Source organism: Ursus maritimus, unplaced genomic scaffold, assembly GCF_017311325.1.
Source record: "Ursus maritimus isolate PB19 unplaced genomic scaffold, ASM1731132v1 scaffold_1, whole genome shotgun sequence".
Lineage (NCBI taxonomy): Eukaryota > Metazoa > Chordata > Mammalia > Carnivora > Ursidae > Ursus > Ursus maritimus.
In genome coordinates, this window is record NW_024423343.1 from 36,590,388 (window position 1) to 36,615,033 (window position 24,646).

The 24,646-nt window shown below is 37.8% G+C and overlaps 1 protein-coding gene across 1 annotated transcript in view; it reads right to left on the bottom strand.

Moving 5' to 3' along the window:
- The window catches only part of PLCL1 (phospholipase C like 1 (inactive)), a 320,359-nt gene extending 295,935 nt beyond the window's left edge, over nucleotides 1–24,424 (bottom strand). The window contains exon 1 of the mRNA XM_040642333.1: nucleotides 24,064–24,424. Within this exon, the coding sequence (XP_040498267.1) occupies nucleotides 24,064–24,306 (243 nt within the window). The 5' untranslated portion in view covers nucleotides 24,307–24,424. The remainder of the gene's footprint in view (nucleotides 1–24,063) is intronic.
- Between the last annotated feature and the right edge of the window lie 222 nt (nucleotides 24,425–24,646).

Below are 24,646 nucleotides of genomic sequence, written 5' to 3' on the forward strand. Positions count from 1 at the left end.
AAAAAAAAAAAAATCCGTAACATTTAGAAACCAGATGGAAATAAGTAGATTTGAATTCATAATACCCTAACATTAAACTATTTTTTACTAGCTCTTGCAGAGAGGTGGTAAATGAAATGAGCTTAATATTTTGAGAGTATTCAATTTATGTGATAACATTATTTAGTAAATGTCTATTATGAGCCAAATGCTTTACAAACATTATCTCACCCGCAGAGCAGCACAAAAAATTACTAGTTCCTTTTTTTTTTAAGATTTTTATTTATTTATTTGAGAGAGAGAGAGAACATGACCAGGGGGAGGAGCAGAGGAAGAGGGACAAGCAGACTCTGTGCTGAGTGCAGAGCCCCATATGGGGCTCGATCCCACAACCCGGAGATCACGATATGAGCCAAAATCAAGAGGCAGACACTCAACCGACTGAGCCACCCAGGCGCCCCACTGGTTACACTATAGAGGTGAGGAAGCTAATGCTCAGAGAAGTCAGACAATTTGATCCAGATGACAAACTAAAAAATGGCAGAAAGGGTTTGACTCCAGTCCCAGATTTTTCCTATCTTCTCATACAGCTCTTATTAATAGTGGGTAACCATTTTTAACCCTTTATTAAGAATGACCTTCACAAAACCACAGAGAAAGGAAGTACAAGGGTGGTGGCCAGGGGCTGGAGGCAGGAGGGAATGGGGAGTTACTGTTTAATGGGTGAAGAGTATCTGGCTGGGATGATGGGAAATTTCGGAAGATGGACAGTGGTGATGGTTGCACAATAATGTGAATGTACTTACTGCCACTGAACTGTGCATTTGAAAATGGTTAAAATGGTGAATTTGTGTTATGTGTGTTTTCCCACCATGAAAAATAAAGCATTTGACATCATACCCATTTTGTTGATCCTACAAATTCTATAATTTTAATACAGAGTCCAGAAGACTTTAAAATCGCAGATGTTTCAGTTATATGATTGTCATAATGGATGTTTAAAAATAATTTGAAGCTGCAAATCAAAATAATGATAAACATTTTTAAATACAAATATTGTTATCACTGTAATTGATGCTTTTTATACCACTCATTAGAATCTCAATAGGTTCTTTCACGGGGTTTGTTTTTAAAATATAAAATGTAGACTAGGAAGAAAAACTCAGAAAAACATTAGTCCATTTATTGCTATAGTCTAATATCAGTGTGTTTAATTAAATTAATTACTATGTAAGCCCCTTATCATCTTTCTAAATAGTTCCTAGTCTGTTTTTCTATTATTTAATCAAAGTGACTCTTTCTCTATGCTTTAATATTCTAAATTAGCATTACTATTTCCTTATGAGGAAAGGTTCCCTTGCAGCCAAAAGAAAAAAATAAAAGATGTTAAAAAACAAAAATCAGCCTAAATCATTTCAATCATTCTCAAGAGCTTGTGGGGGTTTTTGAGATTTGTTTATTTATTTTAGAGAGAGAGCATGCAGTGGGGAAGGGCAGAGGGAGAGAGAGTTTTAAGCAAAATCCACGCTGAGCAGGAAGCCCAACCTGGGGCTCAATCTCACAATTCTCAGATCATGACCCGAGCCGAAACCCAGAATCGGTCGCTTCACTGACTGTGCCACCCATGTGCCCCTCAAGAGCTTATTTTTAACAAACACAGAACTTGCAATGTTTCATCTTTGTATCTAAGAATTTCAAGTTTCAAGGCTTTTATGACTGTTAGATTTTATGCATTTATATTTATAAATGAATGAATACAGATCATGAATTATTCTAAGATCTCATATGTGGTACCTGCCTAATTATTAATGAGCACTAAGTCATAAAAGACAACCACTGTCACTCATGGGGGAAAAAAAATGTGCCCTATAGCATGGAAAGATAACTGGATGATTGATAGCTGCAGCAGAAGAGGCAGAGGCCAGCCAAGCTGAAGAAACAAGCAAAGCAGTGAAAAGCTCCAACTCATGGCTGCTTCCCAGTTGCTTGGTGCAAAAACAGTAATTCAGTCTTAACATAAAAATGAAAAGCAAAGCACTATTAATCATACAGCAAACAAACACATTTGGTTAAACTAATGAACACACTTAAAACAGAACAGAAACAATCTACATGTTTCTTGAAAATTCTCAAGTCAAAAATACTTTACCCAATCACCTACAGCTAGAGTTGCCAGTTTTAACAAATAAAAATGCAGGACACCCAACTAAATTTGAATTTCATATAAATAATGAATAATTTTTGCATAGGACACACTTATGCTGAAAAATAATGTGTTGTTTATCTAAAACACGAATTTAACTGGGTGTCCTAAATTTTGTCTGACAACCCTACCTACAGTATTTCTACTAATACTATACTTTCTATTTTTTATTCTTCTACTTAGTAAGTACAGTGTATCAATAGTATCATAAATCATGCTTTGTGCTATATGGCATGCAATTATACAATCAGCTGGCAGACTATGTAAAGAACTGAAATGAATTCAATAGGATTCCTAACTTTTGAAAGAAAGTGGTAACCATTTATAGCATTGTTTTAGGACAGTTTTTGTTAAAAAAGCATCCCTGAAATACTGATATTTTCAAAAGATCTATTTAAACTAATGAAAACGGATCTTTCAACCCAAAGTATAGCAATACTACAAAAACAGTACTGAAAAACAGTCTCTATCTCTAAATCATGACCTAAATGATTCAACCTCGAGTTATTAATAATATTTGTCATGCTAGACACAAAATGTTAGCCAAATTACATTTTATTTCCTCCCTTATACACAAACACATTTGGTAATCTGTGAGAATAACAGAAATATAGACTTATGACCACATAAAGATAAAGATCAGTAAACTAAGACAGAAAACAGTTACATTCCCTGTGAGTCATCATATTCCATTGACTAAAAATCACAATTTAAGGAAATTCTGTAGCCAACTAAACACTTAACAACAGTACCGTAACCATTTGGGGACATTGGAAAACAATGTAAATCTTGAAGACAGAATACCTGGCAACTTTGCTAAACTAGATCATAATCTCAGGAAACAATAAATTTTAAGATCCAACAGAGTCCTTTTTATATGCTACACTAAATTATTTTTCAAAACCAACCCCCAAAAATGTTTTTCAAAAGTTTAATGGATTTAATAATTTCTTAATCTCTATCATGGTACCCATTATCCATTTAGTGGCGGGCACCTAGACTATTTTATTATATCCTCTTTTCAATTCCAAGCTCCTTTCCTTTCCAAACTCCCTTGTTTAATGATGCTAAAAACATTTTTTTCCCAGTTGTGCCATTTTCAGAGAAGGCACATCAAAAACAGTAAGAGTAGCTAATGTATACTAAGCAGCTATGGGCAGGCACTATGGTCTCTGATATAGAGTCATCTCATAGACTAGAATGTGAGAGGGAGAACGCGGTCGGAGATGGAGCTAGAAAGATTAACAGGCTCCACATTGTACCTGGCCTCCTGAACCATGTAAAGAAACTTGTACTTTATTCTTGAGGGCAGTGGGAAGTCACCAGAAAGTTTCCAGCAGGAATATGATACAACTAGATTTGACTTTTAGAAATGAGACTCTACTACTATTATGGTGAATGGAGTAGGGAAAAGAAGGTGGTTGGGGCAAAAAGCTAGCTAAGAAGATGCTGTGGTGATAGAAGCCAAGTGTGGAAGTAGCTGAAATTAGAGGAGCAGTGAGAACTATCCAGGAGGTAGAACCAACAGAACATGATAACAAATTGGATGTTAGAGGAGAGAGAAGAAGGAAACAACAATCATGCCCAGATTGCTACAAGGGCAACTGGGAAGATGGGGGACACAGAAAAGGGCAAATCCAGGGATGTGGAAATACCCAGCAAACAGATACATGGGGCTAGATATAGTCATTTGTTCAATAAGCATTTTTAAGTACATAGCTTGGAGCTCAGATCTACACTCCTTTTAAAGCACTTATTTTCAATATGAGATTCTACTTCTAATAAATTGGGTATAAAGCATGTCTCTATCAACTTCAAATTTCTATTACAAAGTATATTCTTGTCACAAATAGCAATAGTATAGTATCAATGAACAGACAGTTGAATGAATCAATCATTAAAATAACTTTGCCAAATGTATTATAGCATGAAAAACATTGATGAGCATTGCCAAAAAGGCTGTTAGTAGAGTCACATTTCAGTGGCCTTGGCACCACAGCAGAGATATTAAGTATATATTTAAAGATACAATAACATAAAACATTGAACAATGAGACCCTATAGATCCACATCCCTCCCCACGCTGACATATGTAGTATTATATATCAAATTAACTTTCAATATTTGAATGAAAGAGACAAAATTTGTCACAAACAAGAAATCCCTTTATATATAATTACCAAAAGAATTAATTTTGTTTTTATTTTAGTTGTAACTCAGAGAATGAGGTGTAGGTGGCCGGACCCAGACGTCAGACATGGCCCATGTTCACACACATTAATTTAAATGATTATGGGCAAAGCATCTCGTGATAACAGAAGGATAATTTGACTGAATGAATGTCATACATGGTTTGATTAAGAGATGGTTGCAGTCCATAGGATTGCTTCTTAGAATACTAGCACACTGCTGTTGTGAGGTTGGGTGAAAAGCCATTCAGAAAAAAATACTGACCACAGCTGCTGGGAAAGCATATAAAATGTGCTATAAAAATTGTTATAGAATTACAGACTCTACATTACTACCCATGATCAGTATTTTTCTTAGAGGAGCTGCTAGTTAAATGTCTTGTCCAGTCCTCTCTTTTTTTAGGTACAGCCTAAAATATATCTTAAATGTATCTATATAGACGTTGTATTCCTCACCTCCAGGCAGTATAGCAAACTTGAAGCACAGGCATCATAAGTCCCATTTTACCAAGAAGAAACTGAGGCTTAGAAAAAGTTTTAAAACTTGCTCATGAACACACAATTTTTAAGTAGCAAAGCTGAGATTCCGGGATCCCAGATCAAATTCTCAAGTCTCTGTTCCCTTCTCTGCCTAAGCTGATTCCCAAAGATTTAAGTTCCTATTAAGTAAAATGAACCTAGCAACAGTAGACTGTGTTAACTCAGGTAAAGAATTCTTTCAGAAATATGGAAGAGAATAAGTGATCTTGACTCAATCTGGGAAAGAAACACATCAGGACTGTGCCTAATGCTTAGTAGGAGGAGTTACAGAGGACACAAGAAAAAGTCTAAAATGTGGTCCGTAGTGTCAGAGTTGGTGAGATGAGGCTAATAAGAATAAACTAAGGATGCTGTCATTTCCCAGTGTTTATAAGATAGGTTCTAATTCATTTCCTTTGCCAAAATCAAGGTAATAGCTGATAAGCCTAAATAATACTGCTTATTTGTTCTACTGAAAGAGTTTACAGCCTTTAAACAGCCAGGAACACTGGCTCCTCAATTAAGTTTACTGGTAGGTGTGCTAGGATCGGACCCAAGGTCATTCAGTAGCAATACATTATCTTTAGTTCTTACTACAACTTTTCGAATTGAATTCATTCATTTGCACAAGGATTCCAGCCAAAATTCTATATACTCAGGATGCCTTAATAAAGGAAGCTGTGAACCCAGCAATTCCACTTCTGGGTATTTATCTGAAAGAAATGAAAACACTAACTTGAAAAGATACATGCACCCTATTGCAGCATTATTTACAGCAGCTAAGACAGGGAAACTACCAAAGTGCCCATCAATGGATGAATGGATAAAAAATGTGATTATATGTATATATAATACATATATATATATATATATATTTTACAATACTATGATTCAGCAATAAAAAAAAGAAAACCATGCCCATGGATGGAGATCCTGAGACCATTACACAAAGTGTAACAAGTCAGAGAGAGAAAGAAAAATATCTCACCTATATGTGGAATCTTAAAAAAGATCAAAATCATAGATACAGAAAACAGATTTTTGGTTGCCAGAGGTGGGGTGTTGGGGGTAGGTTAAATGGGTAAAGGTGGTCAAAAAGTACAAACTTCCAGTTATAAATAAGTAAGTCCTGGGGACGTACTGTCCAGCATAATGACTATAGTTAGTAATACTGTACTGTATACTTCAAAGTTCCTAAGAGAGTAGATCTTAAAAGGTCTCATCACAAGAAAAAAAACTGTAACTATATGTGGTGATGAATGTTAACCAAACTTATCATGGTGATCATTTCACAATATATCCAAATATCAAATCATTATGTTGTGCACCTGAAACTAATATATTACATGTCAATTATATCTCAATTAAAAAACAAAAAAAACCATGATACCAAAAAAATAATAATTGTAAAAGAAGCTGTGGTTTAAATTCAGTAAGTATAAGGGGAGAGACAGAGAATGTTACATATCTTCTTTTAACCTGACTTGCACCTCACCTGTAAGAACCTGGCAGATGGCAACACCTAAGACAGAAGAGGAGGGGAAAGCTCTGTGGATTCTCAGCAGCCTTGCTTGAAAAGGCTGTGGAAAAAACAAACAGCATTGCCCCTTAACCATACTATTACTCATAATAAATTGAGTAATAGCTGCCAAAGTTATGGTTCACTCCTTTCCTTAATTTTAAGGATTTATTTTAAGATTTGTCATTATTTATTTAAAGTCCCCATCTTTACAAAGCATTATACTCTCTCCTTTTGTGGTCCCTTCTGAGGACCACAAACCAAACAGTTCGAAAGAGTTCTTGCTTTTAAGGAATTCACAGTCGAACACGGAAAACAGAACAGAAAACCTGAGTCTGAGTCAGACATGATTTTTTAATACGTAGTCAAGTTTTCATTCATATTTTATAGTATTCACAAACCTACCCAAAATGAGCCTCATTCCAGGAGAAAAAAAAGGACTCTGAAGTAATTAGCTGTGAGAGGTCTTTTATTCCGTAAAAAGCAAAGATTTAGTTGAAGCATAAGGTGAAAACAGTTCAGCTAAATTAATGAGGAAGCTATTTCTAATACATACCTTTACTAAGTTTCAGGTGTCCCTTAAGGCTGAATTAGTGCCAAGGTGGGGGTTATGGGGGCTTTTTCTAAAATTTAAATCAACTTGAAGCAAGAAAAAAAAAGCTCCATTATATACTGTTTGTTAAGATAAGATTTTAGATGCAGGAGTGATCAAAACTGAGCACACAGCAATATATCAAACGCAGCAGGCACTTGAAAAATCATTTGCTGAACTAAACAGAGCTACACTAAACTCACAAATAGCTCATTCTTTTACTCTAGAATTTGTGGAAGTTGAAACCCATCTTTGCACAAATTTGACCCTCTAGCAAAAACTGCGCAATTGTTTGTCAAGAAGGAGCAAAGAATGTAACAATTACAAATACTGCTAGTTGGTTTACAGAACTTTTTTGATAGGCATGGGAAACTTCATTTTCTTTAATAACTACATCAACCAAAATCAAAGTTTCTGTGCATTCTTCTTTGTAATGCTGTAAGAAATCAGAGAAAAATCCATGATGACCAATCTCTACGATTCCAAAGACCATGAGCAGAGACACTGGAGTCCCCATCACTTTAGAAAGGAGACCATCCCAAACCCAATTAGATTATACACAGCAGCTAGAAGACAAATGTTGCTCCATAACTCAAAAATACCACTCTATTCAAAGACTTTCATGATCAGAATCTTAGGAATTATTTTTACTTACTGATTCCTTTATATCTCTGAAAACTCCTGACAATTCCTACTACTTCAATACTAGTCTCAGATTTTCTTTTCCATTTCTTAATAATAATAACAATAATTGACTACCTACAATGTGCCAACTACTTGGCTAAGCACTCTGTATGAATTCTCTCACTTCAATGGCCCAACCACTCTATGAGGTAGGTTCTGCTACAGTGGTAAAGCTGAGGGTCAAAGAGATTAGGTGACCGGCCTGAGGTCATCATAGCTAATAAACAGAGAATCAAGATTCCAATTCTGGTAGTCTAATTCTAGGGGCTACCCCTGGAAAGGCAGTCGTCCATTACCTCCTGGACCTAGCACCTAATTCTAGAAACTCTTAGCCACTCTCTTAATCCTTAATTATCTCCATTGTTTCACATTTCCTATTAAGAAAATCTTTCTTAACTACTTTTTTTTTTTTTACCAATTACACACCCATTTAAGAAAAGTACAATGGTTTTACATAGCATATTAAATTTAATGGAGCTGCCATAACAAGCCTGTGTTTAGTCAACCCATCAGATCCTCTCAAATTCAGGAGTATAGCCTCTGGAATACAAAGACAACTTGCTGAACTGCTATCAATGAAATATGGGATGTTTTTTTTCCTCAGAAGGAAAATTCCCCTGATGGGTGTATTCATAGAAATATATGATCCAGAAAATGGGAGTTAAAACAGTCTAATATAGTTGACCACAGTGCAACTGGCATAGCAACCAGCATTTTGGTCTAAGAACAAGGTTTTAAACAAAATACAGATAAAGAAGAACATGCCACTTACTTGTTGTGTGAATCTGGGCAAGCTATTTAACCTTCCTGTGCCTCGATTGCCTCATCAATGAAATTCATAACCCTAGTGAGACTTATGTGAGTTAATACATGTAATGTGCTTAGAACAGTAAGACAGGATAAGCACTCAATAAATGTTAGGAGTTACTATTATGGTGGGAGTGTGGGAGGAGACATCCACATAACTCCATTCAAATATGTCAAAAGTTGGCACATGAGTAATTAAACTTACTCTTTCTAGGTCTAGATAGAAATCTAGATATCTAGATAGTAATTAAACTTACTCTTTCTAGCTCTAGATAGAAGTCACTCTGACTAGGAAATGCATCAGAGAGGAATTTTATTTGGGCTTAACATATGAGTATTTTCAAACAATGACAGACAGCAGCCTGCAAATGGAATTGGCTCCCCTTCAAGAGAGGGAGCTCCCTACTGACTGGAAACCAATATCTACACATCTACAAGGGTTCCAGTTCTGGTGTGGTTAACTCCACATGACAACCTGTAAAGCCTCACTGAAGACATTAGATTCTTTGCTACAGTGTGTGGCACACAGTAGTTTTTCAAGATATACTGTATTGTTCTTGTTTGGAGTTTCTCTATGATTCACATACGGTATGCATTTGCAAATCAAGATAAAAAGTGCAGTCCATGTCTGTGAGACACAATTTTAAAGTTAACTGGTTCATACAGGTATTGAAATGGGGTGTAGTAGCACATGAGCTATGTTCTCATCAGTTGCCCTAACCAAATCAGACAATGTGAATCCAAAAACATAGTACAGTAATGTTGAACTCCCTCATATCACAAAACACTATGATTGCTTCTCCAAATTAAAAATATATTCTATGACTTAAATAAATAAATAAGAATATATTCTATAACTAGTTCTTTTAACCTTAACAAAACTTCTTCATTTTACTAATAAAAATGTCCTAAACTTTAAGCTGAGCACATGGCCACCTAGGTAGAGACTACATTTCCCAGTCTTTTGTAGCTGGGTATGGCCATATCAATAATGGGCCAATGGAATATGAGTAGAAGTGATATGTGCAATTTACAGGTCACTTCCTTTAGAAAAGCTAATTGCCCTCCACCTTTGTTTTCCTCCTTCCTATGGGCTAGAAGGGGGGATGTGGTGGTGGTGGGACAACAGCTGAATGAAAGGTACAAGAAAACAAACATGCTAAGGGGATGGCCTCAAAAGAAGATAAAAGAACCTGGATCCTTGAATTACTTTATGGAGCAGAACAGCTTACCTGATTCACAATCTGCCTACTGGTGGAATGTTACTTACTAGAGAAATAAACTTCTATCTTGTTAAAGCCACTGTATGTTTGGATCTCTTTGTTAGAGCAACTTAGCTTTCTAATAAATGAAAAAGTATTTATAAATATGGAAAGTGAATTCTTAATTTCAAAGGCTCAGAGATTCATGTACAAATATTCTCAGCTAAATTCTACCTTTAATAAAGCTTTTTAGAGTGAAATTTTAAATTCTGGTGTCTATCAAGCCAACCGTCTAAAGCAAGCAATACTTTCAAGGGCTGGGTACCAATGGTACACTCTCTGAAAGCTGCAAACAGAATAGTTTAGGAAGGAAAAGACCCAAATGATAGAAGAAAAAAATACTTGAAAAAAAAAAAAAACTACAAAGATAGTCCCTTGAGGGTCATAGCACCAAGACCCTTATAGGAATAAGACAAATAATCTACCTTAGTCATTTACTTGATCTTTAAAATGTTCAAACCATTTACAACTGTAAAAACTAAAAATCAAAATCACCATGAATAAGAGTTCAGAAAGACTTAAGACATAATCAGATAAACACAAAGTTATGCCCATAAGAAGCCTCATAGCAATGTTTCGTACTTTGTAAAAAAAAAAAAAAAAAAAATTAAAAAGATAGTAAGATATTACTCATAGTTGTTAAAGGACTGAAGCCACAATTTGGTTTTCTCCAGACTTTTCTTGAAGGAGTTCAGAACAACAAAAATACCCTGTGCAGTGTTTCGTTTTATATAAGTAAATATCTAATATCTACCTTCCAGGAATTTTTTAAATTATAATTCCAACTTTTTTATCTTGTTTAATGCCACTACACCCACTACATAAAGATTTTACATCCTCAATTGATCCCAAAGTCAGTGGAGAGTACTGTTTCTCTCTTCTGGCTTTTAACAGGCTTATACAATGGAAAACATTCCATAAGCTGGTCCTATTATCCATGAAACCAGATAGCAATTGGTTCTCTACATTGTAAGCTTGCATGGAAATTACTATATATATATATACATATATATATATGTATATATATATATGCAGCACTAAGGAGACTGTGGACTTTATTCTTATTTTAACACCTTACATTGCCACCCGGGCTGGACTTAACACTGACAATACATACACAGTAACGACCCAAGGCCCACGTAAGTGTGTGTTTTGTATAGGTGTTACAAGTAACTTCTACAATATGATTCTGCTAGTGGATCTTATTCACTAACGTTGAAAAAGGTAAAATAAATAGTTGATTTTACAAATTAGCCACCAGGACTCATCAAAATACCTCTTAAGGAAAAAACAAAATAAAGTCTCATTCCCTAACAAAACTACCCACATCTTCACCACAGAAAATCCTCTGTCGGCAACATCAACTCTTTTTTTCCAGTTATGATTTGGGAAGTTTTATACTTTGAACAGTGAGGGTAGAGGTGGACATTTGCTCAAATATAGAGATCAGTGGAATCTATTTTCCCAGAGTGTTTCAGAGGTACGGTCTACTCAGAATCAAATCAAACACACCGAATGTTGTGAGAACCTGAAAACTGTCCTTCAATTGTTGTGAAGGATATAAATATATACTTTAGAGATTTTATTTATTTATTTGAGAGAGAGAGAGAGAGCACAAGCAGGGGAGGGGCAAAGGGAGAAGCAGACTCCACACTGAGCAGAAAGCCCTGCGCAGGGCTCAACCTCAGGACCCTGACATCATAAACTGAGTCAAAATCATGTTAACTGACTGAGCCACCTAGGTGCCCCTGTTGTGAAGGATACATTAAGAATAAACTCAGAAACCTGAATCCTCTTCTTTTTAAATCTTATAAGATCATAAAAGCAGTTCTCCACCAATTCGCTTTATGAATTGAGGGATTCTAACCTCTCTAAGTCTCAGTTTCCAAATCTGCAAAGAGGTGGATTCAACTATTACAAAGTAAACTCTAAGAATTCTTTCAGTTCAATTTTCTATTAAAGTTCTATATTAAAGCATCAAAAAGTAAAACATGTAAAACTGCAGATGCATTCAGAAATGAAATGTTCCCAAAATCCATAAACTAATTGTCTTGCTTTAAAACTACTATCAAGGGGCGCCTGGGTGACTTTCCCTGTGTATCTGGCTCCCTGCTCAGCAGAGGGTCTGCTTCTCCTGCTCCCTCTGCCCCCCCCCAACTGCTCCTGCACTCTCTCTCTGTGTAAATAAATACATAAAATCTCTTTAAAACTAAAATAAAGCTTCTATCAAAATCCTGAATCTTAACCCAATGGACTATTTGTATTTGTCAACAAATTATAACTTTGTTTAAAGAGTCTTATGAAATTCATCTGAAATTGGAAAAAATCATCACTGTAGCCATTACCTAGTTCTGACACTCAGATGTGACAGAATCATGGCCTGCAAAGATTTTTATGTCCTATTCCCCAGAACCTGTGAATACATTAGCTTCCATGGCAAAGGGGAATTAACACTACAGATGGAATTAAGGTTGCTCATCAACCAACTTTAAAATAGGGAGATTATCCTGGATTATCTGGGTTAGCCTAATGTAATCCCAAGGACTCTCTAATGTGGAAGAAGGAGGCATAAGAATTAGAAGGGAGCAAGGTAGAAAATCAAAGTTAGGGTGGGTAATGTGAGAAAGACTCCACCAGCCATCACTGGTTTTGAAGATGGAAGGGTCCACCACCCCCCCACACAAAAAAAGGGAGGCAGATTCTAGACGCTAAAAGGAGCAAAACAACAGATCTTCCCCCAGAACCCCCAAAAAGGAACACAGCCCTGACAATACCTTGATTTTAGCCAAGTGAGGCACATTTCAGACTTCAGACCTCTAGAGCTATACGATAATAAATTTGTGTTGTTTGAAGCCACTAAGCTTGTAGTAATTTCTTACAGCAGCAATATATTTAGGGTTTCTAAAATGTAGGTTTGGATGAGTAAAAAACCCAAACTCCCAATCTAGGAGGTGTGCCAAAGCAATCACCTTTGATCTATTACTGTTTCTGAGATCCCTCCGACTTCCAACTTAAATGAAATGATGTATGTGCACCTAGCTCAATAAAAGATGGTTGCTTTTATTGCAGAACAACCCAAGGCTGAACCACCTTAACTTTGTTTTCTGCCTGGCCCCATTCCAACCAGATCAATAAGTTCTTAAATCATTGTTTTTTGGGAATTTGGAGTATTGGAGTTGCAGGTTTGGTGGATAAAAAAAAGATTGGGAGGAAAAGTTCTGCCCTCCCCCCACCTTAATAGCTGTGAGACCTAAAATAAGTTTCCACACCTCTCAGAGACTCAGTTTCCTCATCTCTAAGGTCGAAATGATAATGGTAGCTATGTCTTATCAGGCTATCAGAATTAAAGATACCTTAAGATCTTCATAATATTAGTACCTGTTATTGTATACCATACCATGAAATCTTTAAAGAATCCTCCATTCCCTATCCATGGTATCATAAACAGTTCTCTATAACGGTGCCCTGGATAAATGGGAGAGATGGTGGACAGCCATGCTCAGTAAAAGAAGGGGTAAATTTAGAGACAGATCTCTAAGCTCTTCAATTCTATAATAATGTAATTGATAATTAAGCAGTCTCAAATTGTTAGAGTACAAACATGTGAGTTTTATTTTTCCCAACTATATCATCTCAGATCCTCTTTTCCCCTGGGTACTCTGATTATTACCAGTGCTCACTCAGACTCCATAATGTTTAGCTCTCTCTCAATTATTAGAAGGGTTCTTTCAAGTTCTTAAAAACTTAGTCCTATTCATTTTAAAACTTCAATCTCATGTTCAATTCAAAGTCCTCTTCTTTGCCCCATTACCCACAAGGCAAGCTAGAATGGTGGTTATAGTGGCTGGAGCTGGGGGTGGGTCTACTCTACCCTCTTCTCCCTTTTTCTTCCTCTCTGCACTTCCCTCCTAGAGCTCTGCTGGAGGAGGGATAGGAGAGGCCAAGATCTTCCCGTAGATAATCCCAGAGGGATGCTGCAGGCCTCACTGGGTTGGTTTTCTCTGCTCCTTAGGTTAACACTAAACTGACCTTTGGCTCTCTCTGCGAGGCAAGCATCAAAATGCAGACTCTCTAGAGTTGCTGGTTCTCCACAGTCCCCTCCTTTCCTGCATATTCATCATCCTGGTGTTAGGCATCTGACTTGGACACTGACCTCTTCCTCTTACTCCTCACCCAGCCCCTGCCCCAGTATTCCGTCTACCCAAATGGCTTCTTTGGGTGGGGCACCAGCAAGACGTCTGGCCATCTTCTATATTGTTCCCTTTCTCCACACCTAGGACAGCATTAGGGGCTCTGATGGTCCCTTTCATAGAGGGACTGAGTACCTTCCAGAGAGATGAGCATCAGTCCCAACTTATATGGAGACTTGGTAGAGAGGGGGACTGTTGAATGCCACCACCCTTACACATTCTTTCTAGTCCTTTCTTTCTCTGCCTCAGAAAAGGTGATGAGATTTTCCCCTCTCCCCACAATGAGGAAAGTGAAAGGAACAGCCTCTTCAGGAAACATAACATTGCTCCAAGGTTATCTCCTCCATCCCAGTCCTCCCCTTATTTAGCCTGGGATAGAGAGATGGGCAAGGGCACTAATGAAAGCAACTTCTCTATAAGACCAGAGCTGGTGGCTGAACACAACAGTTCATGGTCCCCTGAAGTTGTAAAATGTCAGACCTTTTGTTTTGAGCTGTGATGGTTGATTCCAGCACTCCCAACTACCTCCACCTTGTTACGCTAACTTCTGTATTGACTTGTTTGTCAGAAGCCATTTCTCTGTATTGGTGAAACTATCATGCTGAAGGTGCAACAATGAAGAATTTCCCTGGACTTTCCTGGGGCTGGGGCTAGAAAACCAGCAAAGTAGACAAAACTCATCTTTAATACCAAGCATTCTGACCAAAAACCCAGACCAATTCTTCCTAGATCCTTCCCATGAATCTCTCAGCTCAAAGGGCTTTGTGCCTAAATTACTGTGCCGAAATTACACACCTACAATTACTGTTAGGTGTGTTAAGGTGTGAGGCATTAATTAGTTAAAAGGCTCTCCAGAAGAACCAAAAAGCCATCTAAATTCAAAAAATCTGAATTCCCAAACGTACAACTTCTGGCAGAATGATCCAGGTGAAGAGACGTTTGTTAAGCCATTTACCCTGTCCATTTATAAATGTGGTCCCATCTGACTCCACTCCCAACACACCCTGATCCTTCTTTTTCTCTTCTCTCCCAAACTCCAAACTCTCAACATCTCATCAAGCTTAACTGCTAACACTTCTGAGTATGACTTCTCATAGCCCATGCAGCTACTTTTGTGACAAACTTGTCTTTGGATAAAGACTACCATTCCAGATGTAGGACAGGCAGCTATAGGATCAAAAGGTCATCTGCTATTGAGGCTTCTGACTTTCATTGTGTCTAGCACAAACATGTGCACACTATACACACATGAACACACCACTGCATTTATCACAAAACTTGCTTGATCCCATACTTGTTGAACATGAGAAAGTATAGGAAAAATATTTAAGTTTCAGATGTTTGGGGAAGGCCTTATTTTTTCTTTCAAAAAAAAACCCACTTCAAAAGAATGTGACCAAATATCTTATACTGCAAATGCTGCAACAGGAAAAGAAAAAGAGAAAGAAAAAGCCAAGGCGCAATGTCTTTTCAATAATTTAACATAACTGCAGGACGCCTGGGTGGCTCAGTCGGTCAAGCAGCCAACTCTTGATTTCGGCTCAGGTCATGATCTCAGGGTGGTGGGATCAAGACCTGCATCAGGTTCCACGTTCAATGCGGAGTCTGCTTGTCCCTCTCCCTCTCCTCCTCCCTCTGCTTCTTCTCCCCCACCCTGCTCGTGCTCTCTCTCTCTTTCTCAAATAAATAAATAAATAAAATCTTTAAAAATAGTAATAACATAACTGAAGATAGATTATAAAAACTAACATATGTGTGTTTCAACAAAAGAGTTGACTATGCCTTTAATACCGAGCCAGTCTCCAAGTGATGGGGTGCCATCTGGTCACCATACTACATCTCTGAACAGCAGAACAGACTCATTACCTTTAACACAATAAAGCAGCCATAAACATAGAAATTTCTCAACATAATCATGTATTTGAATTTCCCACATATTGACTTTGGAATTTCTAACTCCCGCCAAAAAAAAAAAAAAAAATTAAATGACTACATAGACTTTCAGTTTAATGGAATTCCACAAATATTTGCCAACCTCCTCCTATGTGTGACGAACTACACTTATCTCAAATGTAATTAGAAGGAAATCTCAATCATGCAACATCATATACACTACCACTTTAAAAAATTACAACTTCCTTGCATTAGAAACTCAAATACTCCTTATTGATTTATTGATGCTAGAAGACAAAACTATCAAACTATAAAATAAATCACATCAAGTTGCAGTGATTAAGTAACAGGCCATCCTTAGCCTGTGTAACTTATACCAAAGTTGGATCACAAGCTATGTCTCATGGTAAAGATGCTAATTCTGGTCAGAGAGTAAAATGCTAATAGGAGTTCCACTCCTCTCAAGGTAAGGTGGAGTAAAATACTAATGTAAAGTCATAGGTATTTTACATGAAAGGCTATAAACTTTAAAAATGTATTCAAAAAAAAGTACTCAAATAATCTTTAAGAGCTTCCCAAAACTGTTTTTCAGAATCATTTCTTTTAAATTTGTCAGCTAAACTTAGTTTTTAAGGTAAGCATAAAACGTCTGCCATTTCATCCACAGTGGCTAAGGTTTAAATCAATATTATTTAAGAGGATATATAACAAAGATTAAAGCAACCTCTACAGCTAGACTCTTTGAGTCTATTTCCTGGCTTGGCCATTTGCTAGCTATATGACCTTGGGCAAGTCACTTATCTCTCCATCTGTAAAAACGGAGATAATAATAAAAAATACTAACCTCATGGTTATTGTGAGGTTTGCCTAAATTAACACACATTAAGTGCTTAGAAGAATGCCAGACTATAATTGAAGTTATATAAGCTTTTGCTATTATCATAAAGAAAATGTCTCAATTGGAAAATCTCTTAAAGATGTTACATCTCTTCAAGGTGTTTTATCTATTAGATTAACTGTAAAATGAAATCTGTTTAATTATTAGTAATATTTCTAAATACATAATATTTAATTATAGCATAGAAGCAATCGTTCCAAAATATTTCAAAACAGTTCACCAAATGCTGAAGATGTCTTTGCATCTTATATGTCAGCCTCTAGGGGGAGCACAATCTCCTATGTCTTCATTCCCCACATCCTCCAAAAATTAGCCACCATATTTAAGAAACTGCAAGTCCAAGGACAATGACGGACTATGTTTTATGGAAGCGAAGCTTTCAAAGGAGAGAAAGGTCAGAGTGAACATAGCGTAGTGTTCTCTCTTTGTCCTGAACCCGACATCAAGGGTGACCTGAAGGGGGGTTAGAACGGTGCTGTTTGCGCTGGTTCTTCCAACACAGGTGCCCTTTTTCTGAGCCAGGCCCTAATACAGCCTGAGTCAAGGGAGGCTTGGAGGGAACGCACTCTCCCCCTGCTGACTCCTTACTTTCTGGCCCTAAGAGTTGTGCTCCTGAGCAGCCCTTCCTCATCATTAGCTGTCAGATCTGGGACGTGGGGTGTGGGCTTTAAGCACACAAGCTATTTGGCCTACTTTGGTCTGAAATCACTTGTCCCTTAGAGGAAAGCCTCTACAGGGTGATCAGGTAAAACTTTCTAGAGTTCTGCCCTGAAATCTTGGTGTTCTTTTGTCTCTTTTTGCGTTCCTTGTGCATTTATCTCCCTCAACACCTCACAGAGAAGGTGTTCTGAATACAATCTGACAATCATTTTTAACCATCACATTGTACCACACAGTAATTCAAGGTTGCCAACTTACACATATTGCCCACGCTTAGTCTAATACAGACTTAGCATCTTTTAAAAGGCTCTTGAACAGGTCAACATGAACAAATTATCAAAGCAGACATTATCTTTAAAGGTGTTTTAATCTTTTGAATACAAAGTTGTATTGTTCAGGAAAAACACAACATCCTTGCCTGTAATCGCTCGCTACACACTTTTGTAAATTTACAAATACGAATTAAGAGATCTTTGGAAACTAAACACACTTTCTAAAATAGTTTAGTTTTTAGGTTGTTTTATTTTGTTATAGATGGACTGCATTATTTTCAAATTTAACCTGGCTTTCTTCTTCCTGGAGTGTTAATGATAATATAAATAATGATTCCTTTCTATTCACCATGTACAATCCCACTTTTCTCAAAGTAATTCTAGATTAATTATTAATGAAATGAGTTAAAACAGTAGAATTGAAAATAAACTAGATTATTATATTCCTCTTAAACACATCCACATTGGATGTTACAAATAAAATGACAAATCAAATTCAATTTTAAATCGAAGGAACTATTCCAATACTCTGTCATACTATGATTTTGTTGCCATCAAGTGTTAGCTGAAATACATAGTACATTGGTGACAACTTAAAATAAGTAAAAAAATTGTTGCTATAGACGTTGACCATTTAGTGCTAATTATCATGATCACTTTTAGCACACTCAGTAATCAAAATAAATTTTGTCTATTGTACCCTATTATAGGAACTGGGATGCAGAGATAAATAAGATTCAATAAAACTGCAAATAAACCCTTTTGACATTATTAGAACACTTATCAAAATATAAGATTTCATAGAACTGACAGGTTTCACTATAATAAGGTTTACTGATTTCTTACCTTTGATTTAGATAGAAAGTTCAATCAAATTCTTCTCTCTTCCCATCTAATAACCAGTGGTTCATTTACTGGTGCCGAGATCCCAGTGGGAAACAAAAAGTTGCTCCTGCCTCTTACTGCTCTTTAGTGATTTTCAGTTGGACAGTTGTTTTAAATGTACAATCTTATACATAGTTGGGACATTGCTCCTGAAAAATGTTTAATGTTCACAGTCATTCAAGCTGAACAAAAGTGAGGGAGAAGCAGGGCAGACTGAGCTACTCCCTGGTCCACTGGCTGACCAGTGGCTCCGGCATTACCTAGAAGCAGTAATGGATTGTTTGTTCATTCGCAATGAAGGTAAAGTCAGCTTCTCCTGATGTCTTTTCATAACACCCTGCTGTGCCTGAGGTGTTATTTGGCAATATATGTTCAATTGACATTTTACAGTACAAAATTTAATTACTTGTTTTCTCTACTATAAAATGGAAAAAGCTGAGAAAAAAACTATTTAGTCTAAATTGCAATGTATATGTCACCTCTCAATGATTATGTCATTAACTTACACTTTTTGAAACTTGCAACATTTTCCAAGAAGGTAAACAAATAGTGTAAATTCTGATAGCAATAGCAAACACTAACTGACAGGCATGTCTAAAATCTTTCATAAAATAGGACAAAGCTCTTTATTTAAATTTTATTACTAATACTCTTAAGAGGTATTATAAGAAATCAGATCAGAAAGGCACCACAATGAAAAGCAACCACTTCTAAAGTGAAATGTGTCCATGTTTCTATGGCAATTTCAGAGAAAGTAAACACTGTAACTGAAGTTGCTGGGATAATAAACCAGATCGACCTAAGAAGTTCAACGCTATTTATACAGCTGAATCATACCTTAGGAGGAGCACCCCCAGCTGAAGGCATGCTCACTGTAAAAGCTGGTTGCTTTTCCAAAATTCGCCCATAAGTTGGTTATTTGGAAATTTTAACACATATTTCTATAGGCAAAAAAAAAAGTCCACAAATGCTGATTAATTCCCAAGTCAATCTACAGAAGCCTATTTAACTTATAGTGTGCCTAAAATTTTTATTTTTCAATCATACTGTTATCATTCATAGCTGTCATACAAAATGCTTTCAGAGCTCCAACTTAAGAGCCCCTATTTCATCACTCTCCTAGAATACTACATATTCTTATGCCCCGATACTTGTTCCCTTTCTCTCTCCATCTAAAAGAGAGTACAACCCCTCGCCAACCCGACTGGATGTAGGGGCAAGGGAGCAATGGCCTGGTGTAAAACAACAGATGTGCACTCCATTTATTGATGACAAGCAGAACACCTGCCAAATTGCTCTGCCTTTTAAAATACAGTACAAGCTTCACAAAATGACCAAAGACAGAAAGGTTTGCCATCCCTTCCTAGAGCCATCCATCTCGAGGTGCTCTGGGTCGGGAAGTGGGGGAGCAGAGAAAGGATAATTTCCCCCACAAGCCACAGAGCCCAAGATTCAGATTCTTCTGCCAGTCTCTTAGATGTTCATATTGTATTCACGGATTGTGGACTCCCTGCCTCTGAGAGCCAGCGTAAGAGCACAAGTTCTGGAGCTAAGCAGACATGGGTATGAATCCTAACTCCACACTGTACCAGAAGCTTTCTTTGCCTCTCTTCTCTACTTTAGAGGGTTTGCTGTGAGGATTAAGTGACATAATGTATAAAAGCTCCTGGTTTAGTATCTGACTCATAGTAGTGGTGGTACTTGGTAAATGTAAATAAAATTCCTCCTGCCCCTCTGAAGACAGTCATAATTTTAATATGCGTCAAGAGGTACCCAAGGCATATCTTTGAAGCTACGGCTCAGAAACCCACTATACCAGCCCCACAATGAACATGACAAAATGAGAACAGCATGACACAAAATAATGACACAAAAAACACCAAAGCGATTACTTTAGCTGCTTCAGCGCAGGTATCAGCACCTCATTTCCAGCTCCTATCTTCCTCCCACAAACCTATGTCCATGAGATCTAAATGGTGATTTCTTTTAGAGAATACATACTTAAGTAGAATTGAAAGGGAAAAGTAGAACCCTTCAATATGTTACATATAATGGAAGAAAAATCAACTGCTATTCTGAAAACATGTATGTATCTCAGTTCCCATCATCTAGTATAAGGAATAAGCTACACTGCTTTCTATTTCCAAAACATTAAGGAGTTCAAGAGCCATAAACTATAATTTAAAGTATTAAATATTTTAAACCTAGAAGGTTGGTATCAAATATTAGATAGAAAAATGGTCTAATTTCTTAAACAGAAATATATTCATATGCAGAATAGTACATAATTGTTAGATATTATCAGTCTTGGATGTAACTAACTTGTCATTTTAAACCACAAGTCATCAAGAAGCAATTAAGATGAAGTCTATTGCAATATTGTGGTATTCAACAACGCACTTACCAAAAACATGCAGGATTTATCAGTGTCAATGCGATCAAAAATAATCACACAGAAAAACACAGGGGAAAAAATGGATGGACTAAAGAAAACCTAGTTTAAGTTTCCTATTAAATTTTTTAAAACTTAGGACTTGGTATATAAGGGAAGAAACACAACTATAGTAAAAGAAGACTTCACAAAGATGTGTAAAGGTAAATGTTGTTATTGTCTTTATCAGCTCAGAAGGAAATTGATTTCTCAACTAAAACCATGTTTTCACAAATTAAAGAGGGCAAATTTACTGAAAACATTCCTTTATTAATATACAAGACATTTCTTTTATTAATATACAAGATAGGCTGTTTCCTGGCATGATAGAGGAATGCACTATTCTGATTTGTCTAATATTCAAGTTAATAGAGAATTAGCAGTCAAATAATTAGAACAGAAACAATATCTTAAACTGAGCTGAAAATAATTTAATATTTGATGATTCACAATCTTTCAGTGGCTCAGTCATCATCATGAATATGAATTATCACTATACAAAGACCATTTGGAACAGAGAAAATTTAATAGTTTGATTGATATAAAATGTACTAAAGCCTTTCTTTTCTGTGTATGTTTTAATGCAAATAAAAAGAATCCTTGGCCAAACTCTGGAGAATGCATTTTTCTCTCAATATAGAACATGTGCTACATATTTCTTATATGATCAAGACCTTTTTTAGAGACTTTCCTTTTTACTTTGCTAAAGTGAACTAACCATGGGGCAGCAGATTCAAGATGTAAACAGAAAGGTCCTTAATCTCAGAGATTGTGTGGAACAGAACCCCATCACCTGCTTCTTTCCCCATTGGAAGGGAATAAAGGCCTCTGGGAACAGACCCTAAGGACCCATGCCCATCAAGGACCTTCCAGGTTATTCCTGAAGATTAACTGATACATCAAAATGATTTTGGACAACCCACTGGGAATCAAAAACATTTGGATCAAATTTGAAAATAAGAGGCCTGTAAACTTTAGTTAAATTTTATTATATAAATCAAGAACGTCAATAACTCAACACAGATATATACAGATACATATGCTTGCATATGCATGGAATATTTCTGGAAGGATACTTAAGAAAGTGTTAACAGCTATGGGGGCGGACTATGTAAGTGGGAGTGTGGAGTGGCTGGGAGTCTTCCCTTCATGCTCCTTCGTAACATTTGATTTTTTTATCAAATGCATACATTACTTTTTCAATAAAACCTAATTTAAAATAATAGTAACAATTTGCTTCATTTTCTAGTATCTTTAATATAAAGGCCATTTATTAAATACTTATTCTACTATTAAATAGGGAAAAGATCAGGTTTATACTCTGTTGCCTCCCTCTTTTTTGCCAAAAAAAATAAACTTCAAAACAAAAGAGGCACAATTACTCAGCAAGGGCCGTTTTGCGAATATAAACCAGAACATAACACAATTTAAAAATTGCAAATTTAGTTGCAAGAATTTGTATATTCCTTACACTCTGTTACTTTTATTTTTTATAACACTATAGAGCCCACTGTTTTCTATGATGGTATATTTTAAACTATCTTTGGATATTTGTTTTCACACACACAGGACCTCAAATAGTAACAATATCTTAGAATCCAAAATGTAGTTGTTTCCTAATTATGTTGTTTTTTAAATTTCAAAATAATACGCTTTCTGACCTGTCGGTTGAAAGAAAAAAAAAGTGATCATTTCCTTTTTATCTAAATTCACACCCAGAATAGCACACTCCTTTTCACATAATCTAAAAGGCACAAAATAACAAAAACTACTACAAGTCATTTGCAACTACCACCCACTCTTCTTTTTATATAGAAATCTTCCTGTTGGTTTTAAACTTCCATGTGTCAGTGTTGGGGAAAAGCCTAGACAATACTTGGAGCTGGGTGGATGTACTGTGGGCACCGTCTTCCCACACTGGCAAGGGGAGTTTGAGCTTGAGAAAGAGACATGCATTATGAGGTGGTTACACAGTTTAACCCTGAACACGAGTCTTGAATGTATTAGTGCACCAAGTAAATTGAAAATAGTTCCAAGTCCATCTTTCACTATCATCTTTGCCTACACACACACACACACACACACACACACACACAGATACACAGTTTCATACTGACTACTTACTCTACCAAAATCAATTTTAATCTCACATGCACATGATTACCCACATTCATTTATGCGAAGAGGCCCTTTTCCAAAGCCTGTGGGAGAGTGACTTCCAGGATACCTTACCATGTGTCACGCACCCAAAAGATGTAATCTGAAACAGGAAGCAAGCCCCAAGGGGAAGGAAGACAAAAAGAGATAAGGGAGAGAAAAGGCTTACAAATTTCTTGCCAGATAGATGAAGAGAAATCTTGTCTGGTGGTTGACCGGTGGGGAAGCATTTTCCCTGCATGCAGCGGTAACCACAAAGACCTGGGATGATGCTTGGGGGACTGATGGCTTTCCTCTCACGCTTTCTGCAGTGCAGAAACTCTGGGCTCCACCATCGCTCTTCACTTGGCCAGAGGGTCCACTGAAAACTCTGCCAGTGTACCGGGAAAGTTCACGCTTCTTGGGATTTCGGGACCGTTTGAGTCTGGAGGGTTGTTTTTGGGTTGGGGAGGGGGCTGTTTGGGTTTTGGTTGGTTTTTTTTTTCCCCCACTTGAGGGTTAACCGTGCATTTCTTTTACTGTGCGGGGGGGAGGGGGCTAGGGGGGTTAGGTAACCTTTCTCTAGAGACCAATGCACATTCGCATTTGGTCTGCATTTACACTGAATCCTTCCTTCCTCCTTCCATCAACGATTTAGTGAAGCTTTCAGAGAAAATGAGGGAAAGCATCCATCAAAACGCAAAGACGCAGAGCGGAACTTTTCCTCTGCTGTCAGGAAAAAAAAAAAAAAAGTGACTTCTGCCACTCACGGCCAAGAGCTGAGTCTGGGAACCTCCGGACGAGGAAGGAAGGTTTGGTAATGAGGGAGGTGGGAGAAAACAATGCCGAGCCTGCGATGCCTCCGGACACCGTACGTCCTGCCTGGATCCCCGACCCACAAACCACCCACACCCACGCTCCTGGGGCAGCGCGGCCTCGCTTACCTTGATGATGCTGCTCCGCCGGGGGGTCGCCCGCGCCGCCTCCAGGAGGCCGGCCTCGCTGTCAGTCGGGGCCCCTGCTGCGCCCGGCAGCGCGACTCCGCTGCGACGGTCCCTCCACCGGCCCCCAGGGGCCACAGCCACGCCTTCTCCAGAGGCGGCGTCCGGACCCACTCGGGGGTCGTCTTCACATCCGGCTGCGTCGGGCGGCACGGGACCCTCCCTGCCCGCCGCGCCCTCCGCCATGGCCGGCGTTTCGGGCTCTCTGGGGGAGACGGCACGCCCGGCAGCGGAGTCCAGCCTCTGGGCACGAGTGCGCTCCTGCACCCGGAGGCGGCCCTGCCAGACTTTGTTTCACCGCCCGGGGGCGGCGGCGGCGGCAACTTTCTGGAGAGGAGACATCACTCGGGTAGAGACGTCCGCGGGCTTTGGTCCAGGAGGCCGGCAGTCCGCTGGGGTACGGCGGCGGGAATGGGGAAGGAGATGTGAGCGGGAGGGAGAAGGAGAGGCGAAAAGGAGAGGGAGGTGTCCGAAATGTGATGCAAACGCCCGCTCTGCGCCAGACAAAAGGCACCGGGCGGCTGGC